This window comes from Sebastes fasciatus, chromosome 18, assembly GCF_043250625.1.
Source record: "Sebastes fasciatus isolate fSebFas1 chromosome 18, fSebFas1.pri, whole genome shotgun sequence".
NCBI classification, from domain to species: domain Eukaryota; kingdom Metazoa; phylum Chordata; class Actinopteri; order Perciformes; family Sebastidae; genus Sebastes; species Sebastes fasciatus.
The window spans coordinates 24,141,449-24,159,282 of NC_133812.1; the positions used below are offsets into that span (position 1 = coordinate 24,141,449).

General features: G+C 37.9%; 1 protein-coding gene and 1 long non-coding RNA gene across 26 annotated transcripts in view; both read left to right on the top strand.

The window, feature by feature from the left end:
• Window positions 1-7,153, top strand: part of ptprk (protein tyrosine phosphatase receptor type K) — a 133,269-nt gene extending 126,116 nt beyond the window's left edge. For all 24 annotated transcript variants that reach the window (XM_074616280.1, XM_074616275.1, XM_074616279.1 and 21 more), the window contains 5 exons: window positions 405-536; window positions 1,576-1,701; window positions 1,791-1,954; window positions 3,040-3,175; window positions 3,431-7,153. In XM_074616280.1, coding sequence (XP_074472381.1) covers window positions 405-536; window positions 1,576-1,701; window positions 1,791-1,954; window positions 3,040-3,175; window positions 3,431-3,484 — 612 coding nt within the window. In that variant the 3' untranslated portion in view covers window positions 3,485-7,153. The remainder of the gene's footprint in view (window positions 1-404; window positions 537-1,575; window positions 1,702-1,790; window positions 1,955-3,039; window positions 3,176-3,430) is intronic.
• Window positions 7,154-8,164: 1,011 nt separating this feature from the next.
• LOC141756215 (uncharacterized) overlaps window positions 8,165-17,834 on the top strand; it is a 121,373-nt gene continuing 111,703 nt past the window's right edge. Inside the window, exon 1 of one of the 2 annotated variants that reach the window (XR_012591419.1) lies at window positions 8,165-8,394. This is a non-coding gene — a long non-coding RNA (uncharacterized LOC141756215). The remainder of the gene's footprint in view (window positions 8,395-17,834) is intronic. The other variant, XR_012591418.1, reaches the window with a different exon arrangement.

The window sequence follows — 17,834 nt, forward strand, 5'->3', positions numbered from 1 at the left end:
AATTTGCGACAAATTAGAGAAATTTTTTAATGTGAACTTTAACTGAACATGAAGTAAACTGACCCTATTATAGATGTAGATGTAATGTACGTACAGTGTATTTGAATATGCAACGCATGCTCCTCACCCTCACGTTTGATAGGCCCACTGCATGATCATGTGACCACCTGTGTTGCTTGCTGTCCCACAAATCGTCCCACTCTGCTCCGCTGTTTGTGTATTGATGTGTGTGTACAGTATGTATGTATGAAAGAGAGAGAAAGAAGGATGTAATAAGAATAAAGATTTTTGTAACAGAACAGAGAAGTGAAGGATGTGTATGAAAAGCAAAACTTGCTGCTGGATTTAAAAACGGTTTGTGTATGAAAGACCTGACGTTTATTTCTATTGTGTGTCTCTTGCAGAGCTACAGACAGCCTGCTGCTTTCATCGTTACCCAGCATCCTTTGCCCAACACTGTCAAAGACTTTTGGCGTCTGGTTTACGACTATGGATGTACCAGTTTGGTGATGCTGAATGAGATCGACCTGGCTCAGGTAATTCACTTTTCTGTAGCACTTATGGTACACAGGATCCGTCCTTTCCACGCTTCCCATTCATTTAGAGCAGCCGTGCAATGCGTTCTAGTAGTGTGGCGGCACAAGTCAAGAGACGGGGCCTCACGCTGGCCGCTCCTCATTTACATAAAGTTGAGGTCTAGGCTACTCTATGCAAATCAGGGGCGTCCGGCGCGACTCGCCTCCTCTGGAAACTCCAGAGAAACGTTTAAACTAACCGGTGTTGATCTAAAATAAAGACAGATTCAGCAACTGCATGACTTATTTCTCACCTAAAATGTTTTCACATTTCGGTGAAATATTTTCGTAATATAAAAGAAAAAAGTTTCCAAACGAGCCGCCATGTTGGTTCCGGTTTGAAAGCTTGGAGCAGCAGCTCACGAGGGAAAGCATTCATCCAATCAGGTGTCTTGTGTCTAGTGGCAGCCCATCAAATGTCCAAAGCTGGGAAGCGAGGTGTCCAAAAGCGTCCAAAAACGCCCCTGTGGACACGTACCATTAGTATCATAACCACCGCTAAAAGTTAGACTTTTCCCAGCTTTTAATTTAGCCGCACTTCACCGCAGAATCAAACAGCTGCAGGTCGCTGTGGCCCGACATTGCATGGCAGCTCGCTGCAGGTCGACCTTTGCATAAAGCTGTGAAGTGAAAACTCTTGCGGACCACACTGGAATGATTTCTGTAGCCAGCTATATCAAATAAAAAAATCAAATTAAACTCCAGTCTGTGAACAGAGAAGAACCTTAGGGAGATAATCCTGTCTTGCAGCTACAGTAAATTTATACTAAAAGTGTAATATTGGCTTAAAATGCCACCAAAGTCAGCATATATGAAGAGAAATGGTAGAAAATTGTCCTTTACTCACAAGGCCTCAAATAAGAATAATCCCTAAAACATATAGGAAAATAATAGTAAGAAAAATGCTTTTAATATTGAATGTATTGCTGTCTCTCTCTGTCTTTGTTAAAGTGCATTGTTGCCTCTACTGTATCTAAATGCTGTGACTGTTTGTGCTCAGGGTTGTCCTCAGTACTGGCCGGAGGAGGGCATGTTGCGTTACGGTCCGGTCCAGGTGGAATGTATGTCCTGCTCCATGGACTGTGATGTGATCAGTAGACTCTTCAGAGTCTGCAACCTCACCAGGGTCAGTACATTTATTTTGTCTTGTTACGTTTATATGGTTTTCTTCAAGCCCAGTTCATCTAAATGTGTGTGTGTTGTTTGATCTCTCAGCCCCAGGAGGGCTACCTGATGGTCCGTCAGTTCCAGTACCTGGGTTGGGCGGGACACCGAGAAGTCCCGGCCTCCAAACGCTCCTTCCTCAAACTGATCCTGCAGGTCGACCAGTGGCAGCGTGAGGGAGAGGAGGGAGAGGGAAGGACCATTGTGCACTGCCTGTGAGTTCACACCAAACATACTCATACACTTTTATTTATTGTTTAGCAAGAGTGTGTTTGTGAAAATCAATCAGTAGCTCTGTATTATATTTCAAATATCTTTATTGAATTTTTTCCACTTTTATGCAAACATTCATACGCAAAACGTACCAAACACTGGACATATAGCATACCGGTACATGCTTACATACCTTCACATTCTATTGCACATATCCACAGACATAACTGTTGTGCTCGCGGGGGAAATAAACAACTAAATAAATAAATGAATACTAATAATCCAGATTAAGTGGATCAGAATAAATAAATAAATATATTTATATATATTAAACAATAATAAAATAAACAAATAAATAAATAACAAAATAATGCAAATAATACATTTATTTATTACCTTCACATTCTATCACACATATGCACAGACATAATTATTGTGCTTGCAATTTACAACTAAATAAATAAATAATTATAATCCAAATTAAGTGGATCAGAAGAAAAAAAAAATATAAAAAATATAAATTAATTAATTATAAATTATAAGAAATTCAAAAAAAAATTATATATATTAAAAGATAATAAAATAAACAAATAGATCAATAAATACTAAATAAATAAATTATATTAATAATAAAATAATGCAAACAATAAATGTATTTCTTTATCAGTTGCTCTGTAAGGAACAAAAGAGCATTCTGTTTACTCAGAGAAAAAAGGGAAGAATTATCAGTCATTTTGTTCAAGTGAAGATGAAAAGAATCAAATGAATGTTAACGTGTTTGTTAAGACTGCATCTAGCAGTGGCCCAATAAGGACTGGTTAGTACCAGTTATCTTGGCACCATTTGGTGATTATTATAGGAAGTGCTAATGACTCATGAAACTCAGTCAGAGAGTGAGAGTGAGAGAGTGACGCTTCTCTTTCAACAGAATGTATTCTTGTCTGATGATGCACAAAACTTTACTGACGAGCAGGATGAGTTGTTCTCTGTGAGCCATGAACACAGTGAGAGGTGGTAAAACTACAACTGTATTATTAAATTGTGCATTTTGTCACCTAACTGTGTATTATTGTCTGTGTGTTTACAGAAACGGAGGTGGGCGTAGTGGTGTTTTCTGTGCCAGCAGCATTGTGTGTGAGATGGCCAAGAGACAGAGTGTGGTTGATGTCTTCCACGCCGTTAAGACCTTGAGGAACAGCAAACCCAACATGGTGGATACTCCGGTGAGTTAGAGATAAAGGAGAGGCAAAGAGAGTAACAGAGGGAGAGAAGAGAGAACCTAAATGTTTGGTTTGTTTTATACAAATACAAGTACCGTCACTTTTTCCGAATTTTGGCATCGACTTAGTACCGAAAGTTTCGGTTCTTGTGACGTCCCTGAATACAACATATCAGACTTTATCAGAGATCGACCCAAAATATGAACATGTGACCCCCCAGATGTTAACTTCAGTGTGTCTGTCTGTGTTTGTCTACAGGAACAGTACCGGTTCTGCTACGACCTGTCGCTGGAGTTCATCGAGTCCTCCTAAACAAAGGAGAGAAGAGGAGGAGGAGGAGGAGGAGTAAGAGGAGGTGAAGAACATCTTTTCACTCCCCGTGTGTTTGATCCTTTGCTTTCGCTTTGGTCCCGACTCCCCTCTGCCGTTCTGTAGCACCCATTTTGCGTCCCTACAAAATGGCGCAAGCGACATCGGCTCCTCTTCCAGTGTTGTAAAGTATCCAAACAAAGGGAAACGTTGAGACTTTGACCAGAAGGAGCTGCTGGGAGTGCAAACAGAGAAAGAGGCGACATGTTTCTCCTTTTACTCCTTCATGCTTATTGTACAGCTTTTTGAGTGCCAGCGGGCCCCTGTATGTTTTGGGCCCCATTTTAAATGTTTATCCTCCCTCTCCCATGGACTCGATGCCTCATGCTGTTTCAGCTGCAGTACTCAATGTGCCCTGTAGATGTCTCCCTTTACCCTCCCCCACTACTCTCGCAAGCTGCAACCACAGCTTTTGAATAACTGCAAGTTTTCAGTGGCCCCACATTCCTGCTCTCATCATGCTAATTTCTGAGTAACTTAACAGTGTTGGGCGTCTCATCAACGGTGATGTTTGAATATTTGCGTTTGTATAAGAACAAGAAACTTCAAGTTACAGCCTGGCCAAACTCTGTGAATGCTTCTGTTTTCTACTCCATACATCAGCAGCATCTTCACGTTACTTTACCGAGTCAGAACATCATTATGTATATTACTATTATGTAGTACTTCATATCCACTTTGAGCCCATTCTTCATTGGTTACATACAGTCAGATAACAGAATATACAAGACATAGAAAATACCCTTAAATGTCAATGTTTGCTAATTAGATGAAGTAGCGTCTTAGACTGACAATGAAACAAAAACAGGAAGTTTACACGGGGCATATTAGGCATTTCTTTTTTAATTTTTTTTTTTTACGATATCATGAAGTGGCAACTTGAATAATGTTACGTGTAGGATTTTTGCTAACGTTCAAAAAAAGTGTGATATGTATCGTTGTTTATGTTTTGATTTGAGTTGATTTGTCTTTTATTGATCTACTGGATAGAAGAAAATTGGATTACTTAAGATTTTTTATTCAACCATGTGACATTAAAATAATCATGTTTGTTTCAGGGCTGGGCCCAATGCACTTTCAATTCAGCCAACACACAAATGGGATGTTTTTTTTATTTCAAAACTCTATAACATGAACAGATTTTGGGTACTCGTAGTAGAAAAGACTGAGAAATAAACGCTCAATCATGAACCGGTGAATCACAGTTTTTCCATTTCTGGTTTGAATGGAATTGGAAGTGAACTGCCCCCAGGCCTCGTTTGTTTCGTGCACTGGTGGCCAACGACACTTTTTATTATTATTTTGTAGCTGATGTTTATTCATAAGCCAAAGACTTTGTGTAAATATGTCTATATGGATAAAGCACATTGTTTGTATTTATTGTTTGTTTACTTGCATTGCTTGTAAGAACAATCATTCTTCATTCCATGTTTACCACCAGCGTTTCTTAAACTGTGGCTCAAAACTAGCTGCGAGTCTGTTTCCTCTGGAGTAGTGGGCCTCATGCAACAACATTTTTGTATCCTTGTCTTAACTTTCTCTTACTTTATTTCTTACCAGTGTGCCCCGTCACATTCAGCAAACGCTTTTAACTTCAGATAACCGTGTAAATGACCTGCGTAAACATGGTGAATGCCACCTGTACGTAAGTGAGCGCACGTTCATGAGAATTGTAAACTAGCATAATTATTAACGCCCCAATGACACCATATAAGTCAGCCCCTGGTTACACTTCCTGACGACGTTATTACTGTATATACAGAGACAAATTAACCTTCAGTTAGTGCGTTATTTAAGTCGTTTTGTGGTGTTATACAATAGCATCAATGGTCAACTTAAATGAAGGATATCGTTAGGCTATATGAATACATTTAGAATTAAATTATAATTCAAATTGCAGAGTCAAATATTTTTTTATCGGTTCAAAATGTACCTTAAAGGGAGATTTATCAAGTATTTAATACTCTTATCAACATGGGAGTGTGCAAATATGCTGCTTTATGCAAATGTATGTATATATTTATTATTGGAAATCAATTAACAACACAAAACAATGACAAATATTGTCCAGAAACCCTCAGCCTAAGTTTGGAGAGTTATTTAGCCTCCTTCTTGACAAACTAGTATGACATGATTGGTACCAATGGATTTATTAGGTTTTTGTAGTTTCATATGATGCCAGTATCTAGCTTTAAAACTGAGCCCGCTACAACCTGCGGAAGATCGATTGCGTTAATGCGTTAAAGAAATTAGTGGCATTAAAACGAATTTGCGCTATCACGTTAACTACACTTAAGAAGTCACTTAAGAACAAATCTTTTCGTACGAATGGTTCTTGCATGAGGCCCGTTGAGAGTATTAGTGTGACTTATAGAGCCCATAAAGGGTCCTGAGGTTAGAGGCTACGTCTGCTCACTTTGGGTCCATGAAGAACAGTTTAAGAACCCCTGATCGACGCTGTATATTAAAAGCATTAGACGTAGTTTTTCAGTATTTAGGTGGAACTCAGTAGTATTGTCTTGTTTTCACTTAATGAAACTCTCTGTGATGTTACCGTGGTTTATTTGTGTAAAAGCCCATCGCTCTGTTTGTGGTCAGTAGAACATCGGTGCATTTCTATGCACGGAGTATTTTTTGGATAATAAGCTCCTCTTTAACGTCTCAGTAGGGATGAGCTGTTTATCTTCATCCTCACATCCTGCTCACCATTAATCCCTGAACACACACAACAGGCTTAGTGAGTGACACATGCAGGACTGTGAAACAAGAACATTTATTGTGCCTAATCATTTGAATTTCCTTGTTGATAACAAGCATTTGAACAGATGGCGAACCAGGGCTTCGTTCTCATGGACGATCAATGTCTTGAACACCTCCTGGACCATGATTCAATGTGTTTTATTAATCCGAATGAACTCTTTGTGAGGCTTCACCGAATACCAGATGTGTTTCTGAAAAAAAAAAATATTGTAAATAAAAATGTCAAGAGGTTCCACTTGGTTGGAACGAGAGTAGCCCCGGGTCTACTGTTAAGGATGTTATTGTAAATAGGCTATCATGAGTACTCTAAAAGGCTCTAGATGATGGATGCAATGTCAGAACATGAGTTCTGTTGTAGATAAAAAAAAAAGTCAGAGATTGTACTCCTGTAGGACGCAACTTCAAATGTTGAAAGATATTGTTTAAAAAGCATTATAATATCCACTGAATACAGAAGTTTATTCTGCTGGTGGAGCATCAATTTTTTAGTTTATTTCCGCAGATTTCTGGTCTGACCAAAAAGAAGGGAGAGAAAAATTCAGAGGCCATATACATTAATATAGTCAGTTTACCGAAACTGATGGCCATCTCTATATAGCATGCAGAGAGAGAAAAGACTGACGACCTTCTTAACTACACACTTGAGGGAAAAACTAAGGAGCAAATCCAGTTAAGATGCCCATAAATCCTCCTTAATAAATCTGAAGTAATGGCCCTGAAGAGTAGTGAATGAAGCAGGTGTCTGGATGAGAGGCCAGTCTGAGTATAGAATTGATATTCATGGTTCATAATTATTCTTGTCTGTAATGTTTGGCTTCTTTGCTGTAATAAAGACCACTTCTTTAATTAAAACGTGTGTGTGTGGCGTGTTGTCTGTATAATTAAAATAATTGAAAACCTGATGATATTCAATGCTCCTACACACCTGTAGCCCCCCACCACCACCACCACCAATATTAACCCATGATTACATTTGACTCCAGTTACAGTCCACACACTACATACGACCACATCATTTCTTTTATCCATCATCCTCTTTCAAAACATCATCTTTTTATCCATCACCTTATTAAACACCATCCTTTTATCCACCATTCTTTTACTTCTATTTACCTATTTATATTTATTTTACTTTATTTGATCATATTCTTTTTAATCTTGCCTTAATTTGATTTGCACCTTGACTGACAGCCAGCCACCCCCACCCCACTCAAGCAGCCCACACTGTACATAGTCACATGATATTGATCTTGCCCAGTTATGTTGGCTTTTTAAAAAAAAAAAAAATTAGGGTTAGGGTTAGGGTTAGGGTTAAGGTTAGGGTTAGGGTGGTTAGGGTTAATTTATTTATTTTATCAAGGTTTTTTTTGTTGTTTTTCTCCATTTTGTTTTATCCATATTTCATTTTATTTTATCTTTTTACAAGAAAAAAAAAAAGAAGAAAAAAACCCTCCAAATAAACCAAAACCTCCTCAACTGGCCGGGCATGGGCCATGCTGCCTCAGCACCAACTGGTCTCCTCCTCCTCCATCTCCTCTCTCCTCCCTCCAATGATTGCCTATGGATAGAAAAGGGCAAAAGCCCTGAGCTATTAACACCAGAGTTCGTATCGTAACGTAAATTCGTGAGCATGGTGTTGAGGAGGGTTTTTTTATTTATATATATATATATACATATATTTTTTCTTTTCTTTTTCTATATTTTTTTCTTTTTCTTTTTCTTCCTTTTCCTCATACCTCATATCCACAAATGAACAAATAAACACCAGAGTTTCAGCTCTTTGCTTCTATATATACTCTTTGGTCTCGCCCACTGATTGGCCCGTTGCTATGCCCCGCCCCCAGAACGGCAACTGTCCAATCATACGTTAGCAACTGTAACTAGGCAACGCAGGTCAAGGTCAGCCTTGTGAAAGGAACCAGCAAGTCCACAACAGATATCATCAAAGTTTAGAGAGTGTCTTAGTATTTTCGCTTTTCTGAAGACAAAAACACAAGAGGAGCGATGTTGAATATGGATTAAACAGTGTGGAAGACGTTACTTACAGCTGAATCCATCAAAGATCAACAAAAACTCCTTTGGTGTGCTCCAAGGTAAGATGCTAACAGCGTTAGCTAGTTTAGCATGTTAGCAAACAAAGACAGTTGAATATTAGCTAACTATTGTGAGATTCAGTCTATATGCAATATCCTGACGTGCTTTTTAACAAATAGAAAAGTGGAATAATTTAGTTTTATATTAGATAATGATAGCAAGAGGGAGTCATAACTGAACATTAACTTACCTTAAAGGCCCCATATCGTGCTCATTTTCAGGTTCATACTTGTATTTTGTGTTTCTACTAAAACATGTTTACATACTGTAATGTTAAAAAAAAAACTTTATTTTCCTCATACTGTCTGTCTAAATATACCTTTATTTACCCTCTGTCTGAAACGCTCCGTTTTAGTGCATTTCAATGTAATTGCAACAGAATTGCAACGGAATTGCGTTGCTAGGCAACAGTTTGGGTCCATGTTTACTCCCTGTAAGCTGATGTTATTCACATACACTGCAACAGGAAATAAACTGTGGCACATTTAGAATGTTTACGTTTAAAACCGTCTAATGGTCTAATATATTTGTGACATCACAAATGGACAGAAATCCTAACAGCTTGTTTCAAACGCACAATTTCTGAATACGGGCTGTGTGTATTTCTCCGTATATTGAGCGTTTTGAATATCTCTTTTGAATATCTCTCACTGATATCATTGAAAAGGCCATATTGACATGGCGGGTGCCAAAACTTGACAGGCCTAGCAACAGTAACCACGGGGGAGGAGCTTAGTCAGTAGGAAAAGCACAGGTGTTACTAATGAAATTAAGTGTACAAATAATCCAAATCACATATTTTTTTAATTTTATTTTTAGTACATACTGCAGCTGCCCTTACAGAGTACGTGCTGTTTCCTGCAGTATACGTACATACAATTGGGAAACACTATTTCTACATATAGACTGTATATAAGAAGTCAACGTAGTCACTGTGACGTCACCCACTGGTTTTTGGACTGCCATTTTGCCAAAAATGTTACAATTAACTTTCATGAATTGAAAACTCACCGTGAAAGGGTTAAAGTTGTAAGACGAAAACACAGACAACGCTGTGGTAGCGACCTGTCAATCACAAGGTAGACACACCCTAAAGCATCCCCTGCTTTATGGTTTATTTGACTCTAAATGGGACCATAATTTACTAAATGAACATCGTGCTGTATTGAAGAAGACTTGAAACTAGTGATTGAGACCATAAACTCATGTTTACAATGTTTACTGAGGTAATAAATCAAGTGAGAAGTAGGCTCATTTTCTCATAGACTTCTATACAACCAGAGGAGTCGACCCCTGCTGGCTATTAGAAAGAATGCAAGTTTAAGGCACTTCAGCATTGGCTTCACTTCTCCAACCGGAGGTTGCCAACTGCTTCTTCATAACATTGTGTGTTGAACTTTGACCCTCTTGCTCATATATCCACTGCGCAGAGGATTGTGGGTCAGATTAGCCAGAAAAGCATGCTGCAAAATGTGACCGGATGTAGTAGGACATCCTGGTATTTAATCTTTTTCTGTCATACTAAATAGTATGGTTATTCGAATGCACAGTGAGTATCCCAGTAAGCCAGCATGCACAATATCGGGATCCTAAAACTTTGCAGGAACACCAAGCAGACCAGAGGGACATCATGTGCAGTAGTTAACTGCTCTATCATCAACTAATTAGATCACTTAATGTATTTAAATCATCACAGTTGTAACTGAGAGCCAATATTGTTGTAAGACACTTCATGTGGATTGCCCCCCAGCAAGCGTCTTTCCATTTATTATTATATAGACCCGCAGAGAGTTACTCCAGAGGATGAATAACACTTTATTGGGTTTTAGTAATTCCCCATAAATAGCCCTGCCTTTGAGCTAAAATCCCACATGACTTGTCTACTTTGTGGCACAGCTGCGTCACTGAACCCTCTCCAAACTCCCAGTACTTACAGAGGAAAAAAGAGCTCTAACACGACCATGCTGTTTTCTTCAAAAAGTTTAATTTGCATAATTATTTACAACAGATGGTTGATAGCAGTACTTAGAAGAGGCAAAATATACTGAGCCACGTTGATAAAGCAGGAAAATAATAAAATTATATAAATTGTTGAAACCATTTCAAAACCTTGAATTTTTAAAAAAAGAGAGTTTACAATTCATTTTATAGGTAAACAAATCTAGAAATGAAAATATTCAGCTTAAATTAATCTTACAAACACAAACTGATCTGTAGAATGCTGTAATACTGAACAGCAATGAAACACTAAATAATACATTCATTTTCACTATCCTGCATGCTATCTGAAGATCTTATAAAATAATGTTGACAAAGGAACGTTAAACAACAAAAACATGGTCAAGAGCGGAAAATAGTTCCATTTAAATTAGGCATATATTATATATTTATATATGTATATTTCTGTACAAATACTGAATATTTGGCATTATATTTATCCTCATTATTGATATATCTAACAATTCAAAATAGTTTTAAGCTAACCTCAAACCTTTTATGCTATCAAATTTTTCTCATGTCACATTGCAAAACCCATAAGAGGCCTTCTGTATTTTCTACCCACAGCCACGACACAAGACATTTCTCCACCAAAGGCAAACAAAATTGTGACTTCTCTCTCCCCTCATAAAACATTGAAACATAAAATAAAACAGCACAGATATAGAAACATGTCTCCTCCCAGTTATACAGTAGCACACAATTCAAAAAAATATGCAAATGTAGATTATGCCTGTAGATTCTGGTTGTGATCGTGTGACCAAGAATTGGTGCAGCGACGAGCAGTGTTGTAAAACAGTATAACTGTCCTTCAGAGGAAATGTAGACACTGAGGTCACAAGTAAAAATAACAACAATAAATCATAAAATCAACCTAAATAACATAAGAGGACTTACAGAAATCAACTACATTATGAGAAAATGTTACATCTACATTGCCTTAAAAAGTTCTCATTTATGCAAAACATTCACCTGTTTATAGGAATAATTTGACATTTTGGGAAATACGCTTATTTGCTTTCTTGGAGAGATGAAAATATGGATACCACTTTCATGTCTGTATGATAAATATGAAGCTACAGCCAGGAGACATTAGCTTCGCTTAGCAAAAAAAACTGGAAACAGGGGGAAACAGCTAGCCTAGTCACAAAATCTGCCTACCAGCATCTCTAAATGGCCCTAATTGACACTTTATTTCTTGTTTGTTTATTCCATACAAAAATAAATGTGTAAAAATGACAATTCATGTTTTATTTGCTGGTCTGTTTCATTATATAGTGGACTAGCTAGTCACTGTGTCTACTCAAGAAATAGACCAGTATATAACCCCTTTAAAAAACACAACTTGTCATTTTCACACTTTGTTTTTTGTAAAGATTAAACAAACATATCTAACATGGTAATTATTGAGGTGTTTTAGGTGGATTTTGTTACCTCTGGACAGACCCAGGCTGTTTCCCTGTCGGTTAAATGTTAAGATATAAATAAGAATAAAGATATGTATTAAACAAACAAGACATAAATTAATTAGTGAGCTTTAGAGGTGCTTTTAGGGGGATTTTCTTACATTTGGACAGAACCAAGCTAGCTGTCTTCGCGTTTTCTGTCTTTATGGTAAGCAAAGCTGGCCGGCTTCTGGCTGTAGCTCCATATTTAGAGGAAAGATTCGAGAGTGGTATCGATCTACTTATCTACCTCTTGCTAAGACCACAAATGCACGTATTTACCAAAATGTTAAACAGTTTCTTTAAGCAGCGACAACCACTTAAACAGTACTGTAACAGCCCTCGTGTTTAGGTTTATCAGGAGTCTAAAGATCAGGATGAAAAGCCAAACTAAATATCTCAATTAGGCTTATTGCTTGAGGAGCAGATACACTCTCATACAGCCCAGTATTAATAATGCAAGCATGACATCAAAATAATGGTCCATAATTACTCACTTGACTGCTGTCTGGCTTCTGACAACAGGCAAAACTCTGATCTAAAAGTCACATGATTTATGAGAAGAGAGAGCAAGCAATAGAAAGACATCTTTGCAGTGCAACTGTATCAGAAACAAGGAGAACAGCTTTCAATGAAAATCTAATGGAGTCTGTAAAGACATCCTCAAGATGCGTATAAGGGGAACTTTTATCTTGAGGGTATAATATGACACTGCTGTTGTTATGTGTGTGCATTTGATGCTTTTGGTGTGTGCTGATTGTCAGAATAAATAAACAAAATAAAAGCAAATTTAGGAAAAGTACAAGGAGAGAAGTTGGTTGATTCAGCACCGATGCAGACTTCTCTGAGGTTTATCTTCAGGACAACTACTAAACGATGTTAGCCTAAAATATGGTGCTGTGAACTGTTTTGTACAAAGCATAAAGCAGTGTAAAGTATTACTGAAAGTTAGCTGATATTTCTTTACACTAGATCAGCATAAAGTGATCATGTATGTATAGGAGTTGAGTACTGGATGACAATGACAGCACACGTTTTTTGCTCCTGTAGTGTAAAAGCACGATAGATGGCGTTGCTTTCAGTGCTCTGTAAAATGAAAGGTGATCTGCACCGGGGGCCTGCAAGCTCTGCCGCCCCACAGAAGTACCGCTGCATAGTACACAGGCATGACAAAGTGTTCCTGTGGAGATTACAACTACTCCTCCTACTAATATACCATGTTTGCTAAAAACACTTAACCGTGAGGTAAATAGCTGTAAGGTGATCGCCCGCCTGTCATTGTATGAAAACACTATTGCACTTTTTGGCTGGTCAAGTTTCGTCAGTCTCCAGATTCGGTAGATGTACATGCCAGAAAGGCAAAAAAACAAGATTACAATATCACAGCTAGGAGGAAAAATAGATCATTTAAAGAAATGATTTGCTAAAATGGATGTGACGTGCACTCTGAGATGTTGCGTTTACGCCGTCATATCCGCTCCCAGATATTCTACAATTCACTTTGTTTTTAAAGGGCCAGTGTGTAGCATTTCATGGGATCTATTAGCAGAAATGGAATATAATATTAATAACTATGTTTTCATTAGTGTATAATAACCTGAAACTAAGAATCGTTGTGTTTTCGTTAACTTAGAATGAGCCCTTCATATCTACATAGAGTGCTACAGGAATAAGTCCTGAAACCAGAGTTATTATTTTAGCACTTCCGGTTCCCTCGTCTCTAAGTCAGTGGGTTTTTTGAATGGGTTTTTAGTTAGATGCCTGAAATAAGGTCTATGGTTATCACAAACTGAAGAGATTTTAACGTTCTACGACATAAAATACATCAGTAAATATCACACTTGTGAATTTTGAAGCCTTTATGTGTCTTAAAAAAGGCGGTTGCTAATAAGTGGCTAAATGAGACTACTAAACGTTGTCACTCCGACTCGTCCGCCTTTACAGCCTCGTTGTGTATACTCACGCTCATGTGACCGTGGTGTAGTTCGTTTACAGCCTAACGTTAGCTTTTTACTTCTGCCGATTGCATTCCCGCTTCAAAAACCATAAAAGTGGTGTTCATTTGTGGAGATTATCTTGCTGAACAAAACGTGTAAATTTCATAAACATTTGTTTGCCACAGAGCTTATTTTCTGAAATAATCCCCAAACCCAATGGAAAAATCCCATTGGCTTTTTGTTGAGGGAACTCGGGGCGATGCTAACTTCCTGGTTGGCCTACAAAAATACGTCATCCCTGGAGCACTCTATAGGGAGCGGGTTCTCTTCATGGAGTCCGCCATATTGTTCTGCCATGTTTCTACAGTAGCCTAGAACGGACAAACCAAACACTGGCTCTAGCGAGAGCTTTTTGAGAAACTGCGGTAACGTTAGCTGCAGAGTGTAAAACCCTGGTACGGCGTTACCACGGTTTTGCACTCGGCGGCTCATGTTACGGCACTCTTAGAAAGGGAGGAGTGAGTGAAGGGATTCTCAAATGGTTGTAATCTGCAACCACACCACTAGATGCCACCAAATCCTACACACTGTACCTTTAATGGAGCTGTATCCTTTGTCATAATAACACATTAATCCAATTTTAAAAATCTAACTGCATGATAGTGAATCGTAGCAGAACATCTATGTGATCTGAACCAAATATTTAAAAAAATTAAAATAAGTTATCAAATCCTCCTTTGAAATCCTCTAGTCTGTATTGTGCTGTTGTTTATTACAGTAGGACATTGTGATAAGTCAAATATAAATGTAAATTTTCTGCAGCCCGACCCAGCCCAGTTTCCAGCCCTTTGTAACGGTGTCACGGACAAACCTGCACTCTAAGAGGTGTTGAAATCCTTTCACATAATCTCAACCCAAAAACATTCACTCACAGAGTCCTATGAGAATCAAACTGTAAGGCACCTGAGGATTTGTCATGTACATAATCGCCAAACTCCTAAGCCCCTCATAGCACGGTGGGTGAAAACATGTGACACAGACGCAAAAAGAAAAAATATCTAGCGTTTTGTCAGAGATGCCATGCTAAGAGTATACAACAACAACATCAAAATGATACTATGATTATAGAATAGCCCTGCTTGATACCACAAAAACACGTCACCGTGTGTATTTCACGTCACACATACTGTAATAGTGTACACTTGCACTCGCAGCAGCTGGTGTCCCTGTGACTTGTGAGGACATCTTAGTGTCTGATATCAGTCTTACTGACAGGCGATTGGTGCAAAAACAGCCAAAGTGACATCATTTTTTTTCATTCTAGCCAGTGACGGTGAGGTTCCTGCTAATCCTTGTCACTCTGCCGTGCCCTTTTTACGCCCTACCACTTGGTTTCAGTCAGGCTTTAAGACAAGTTGACCAAGCAGGAAAGGTCATTGTTGATGTGCTAAACCAACCTCATTACCAACTACCAACACTTTATAGATTATACTTCAAGCTACCCGCAACACAAAACCTTGAAACTACAAAAAGCTCTGTTTGAAAAGTTTTTTTTTTTCTTTTAAAGGAAAGCCTGTATTGATGATAACGAGTACCAGATCATCAAGTACTACACATGATGGAATCACAGTATGCAGTCTGTGGGAAGTAGACTCGATTTGCATGACTTTCAGTCAGGTGGAAGAGCAGTTGGATTGTTAAAGTAGCCCATCAACTGTTGTCAGAAATCAGAGAAGCTGTTATTAGTCTTAGACTCAGGGAGGAACCGGTGGAATAAATGAGGACTTTAATATTTTAAACATTATTCTCCATCTATATCCAAAAGATGAGTGAAGATGCTGATATTTATAGACTTACAAGGGAGATGGAAGATAGCACGAGGTGTGTTCTTGTCCAAAATCTGTTGAGTTTAATAGACTATCACAGTGCTTCCACTTTACTGTATATCAGTGTTTAATAAAGCCAGCCATGAATTACTCCTCTTAACCATGTTTAGCTGGATTAGATTTACTTATATATAAAAATCTGTCTTCTCTCAGCGTTCCACATAAATAAATAGTATCCCCTTTTAAAATTGCACACAATAGACATTATTTATTAATAAATAATTAAGTAATAAACTCCCTCCTAGTTAGAGGTTTGGTGAGAAGATTTCTCCCCTAAAAGTGTGACCAAGCAGGCCGAGAGAAAAAGCACAGGATGTGTTACTTCCTGTGAAAGATCTGCTGGAGAATAGATTATAAATTAGTAAAGAAAAGAAACTTAACACACTATAAAGTGTCCAATTTTGGTGCCACTATGCACCAAATTGTAAAAGGAAAAAGTGTGCATCCTCTTGACAAATTTCTGAAAGGACAGAAATAGACTGAAGTACTGAAACAGAACATATTTAAGCACTGCGATTCATAGAAGATGAATTGCCGGGCCTGTTCTTCAGATTGAATTTGGAGAGGAAAAGGCTTAATACGCCGAGATGACTTCAAATAATTTAGTTTCCTGTCTAAAGAGGGTAATTAAATGGAATCAGCCACGATCAGTTGGATCCTTTTCCCCTGAATATAAATGGTGTGTTAATGCTGGCGATAAAGCTCCGTAATGGAAGAAGATACTAAGTAAATTAGAGAATTCATTGAACTTTAAAGTAAGCCCTTGCCATCATAACAGTTTCTGTAATTATATAATTCACTTGATTTTTCAAGCAAAGTCTTCTTCCCTTCAATTACTAGTCCTTTAGTGTATACGTGGGCACAGTATATATACAGTAAAGACATGTAAATAAACTAAACTATTTGACTAGAATTTGGTTAGAAAAATGTGGAAGCTGGAACAACAAGACATCCAGTCTTGTAAATATATTTATTGGTGCATATAAATCTAAACGTATCAGGAAATATGTTTCACAAAGTCAATTCTTTTATCGGTATTTTAACTGTTTAATATTTTTTAATCAACTTATTGTATTATTTCTTGGAAATGAATGAATTAATCCTACTAGGAGTCTATTTTTTTTACATGCATTGAAACAAGAAAATATTTTCTGAGAGATTACACCTCCGTACTTCCTGTGAAAAACCTGAAATCATTGTGAAATGATGTATTGCCCTTGGTGACCTGGCATGTTGTCACTATTATTTTTTTGTGCCCTATAATCTTAAAACCAATCAAATGAATTAGAAAAACTGAATTGGGTTAAATAAAATCAAACAAAAAGTAAAAGTTTGTCCAATTGAGTTGGATTTTCAGCAGCTGCTCGTCTCCTGGGAAGTAGTTTTTCTTGTTGTTGTTTTTTTGCATCATTAGGGGCTCTACATTCATGCGGTTAAGGCCGTCCGGTAAGGTAAGGGTTTCAGATTTAGCACTGACTTTAGCACACGTGTCACAAAGTAAAAGCTATTGGTCAGACAAATGCAAGCAAAAATAAACCCTATCATAATCCCAACGACAAGTATGACTCACTGCCTCACACACATATTTACAGAACTGCCCTCCCCGACTGAGTGCTATTCTAATCACAATAAAATGGGAAACTGCAGCATAATTCTAGTGGCCCTATGTCAACATTTGTTTTAATTAACTGTGGTTAGATCGGCAAATGAGGATGAATCATGTACTGCAGATGTTGTGGTATAAAATATGGACAGTATGTTATAGCAGTATGCCCTTGGCTCAGGGTGGGCATATTAGATTATACTTTAAGGTTGGTGGAATGTCAAAGCATGTAATCTCTCCCACGTGATACATAAATATCACCGACCTCTTTGCATGTTTAGAAAGGAAGTGAAACCGTAAAAACCTTCTCCTCATTTACATCACTGAGGGCATTGCAAAGATGATCTTTTCTAAAGTCACAATCTACCACAAGTCATCGGAGAGACAACGGGCACCATGTTAATAAATCTCTGTTTAAAAAGTCCTTGAGTGTGTGTGTGCGTGCACATAGGACTGGGTAAAGGACAACAGTTTTAGAGTAAAAAGCAGCACCATTTACTATAGTAACTGAATATTGTTAAAGTGTCATTTGCACCTGTCTTTCCTAGACTACATGAGCAGATCAAAAAT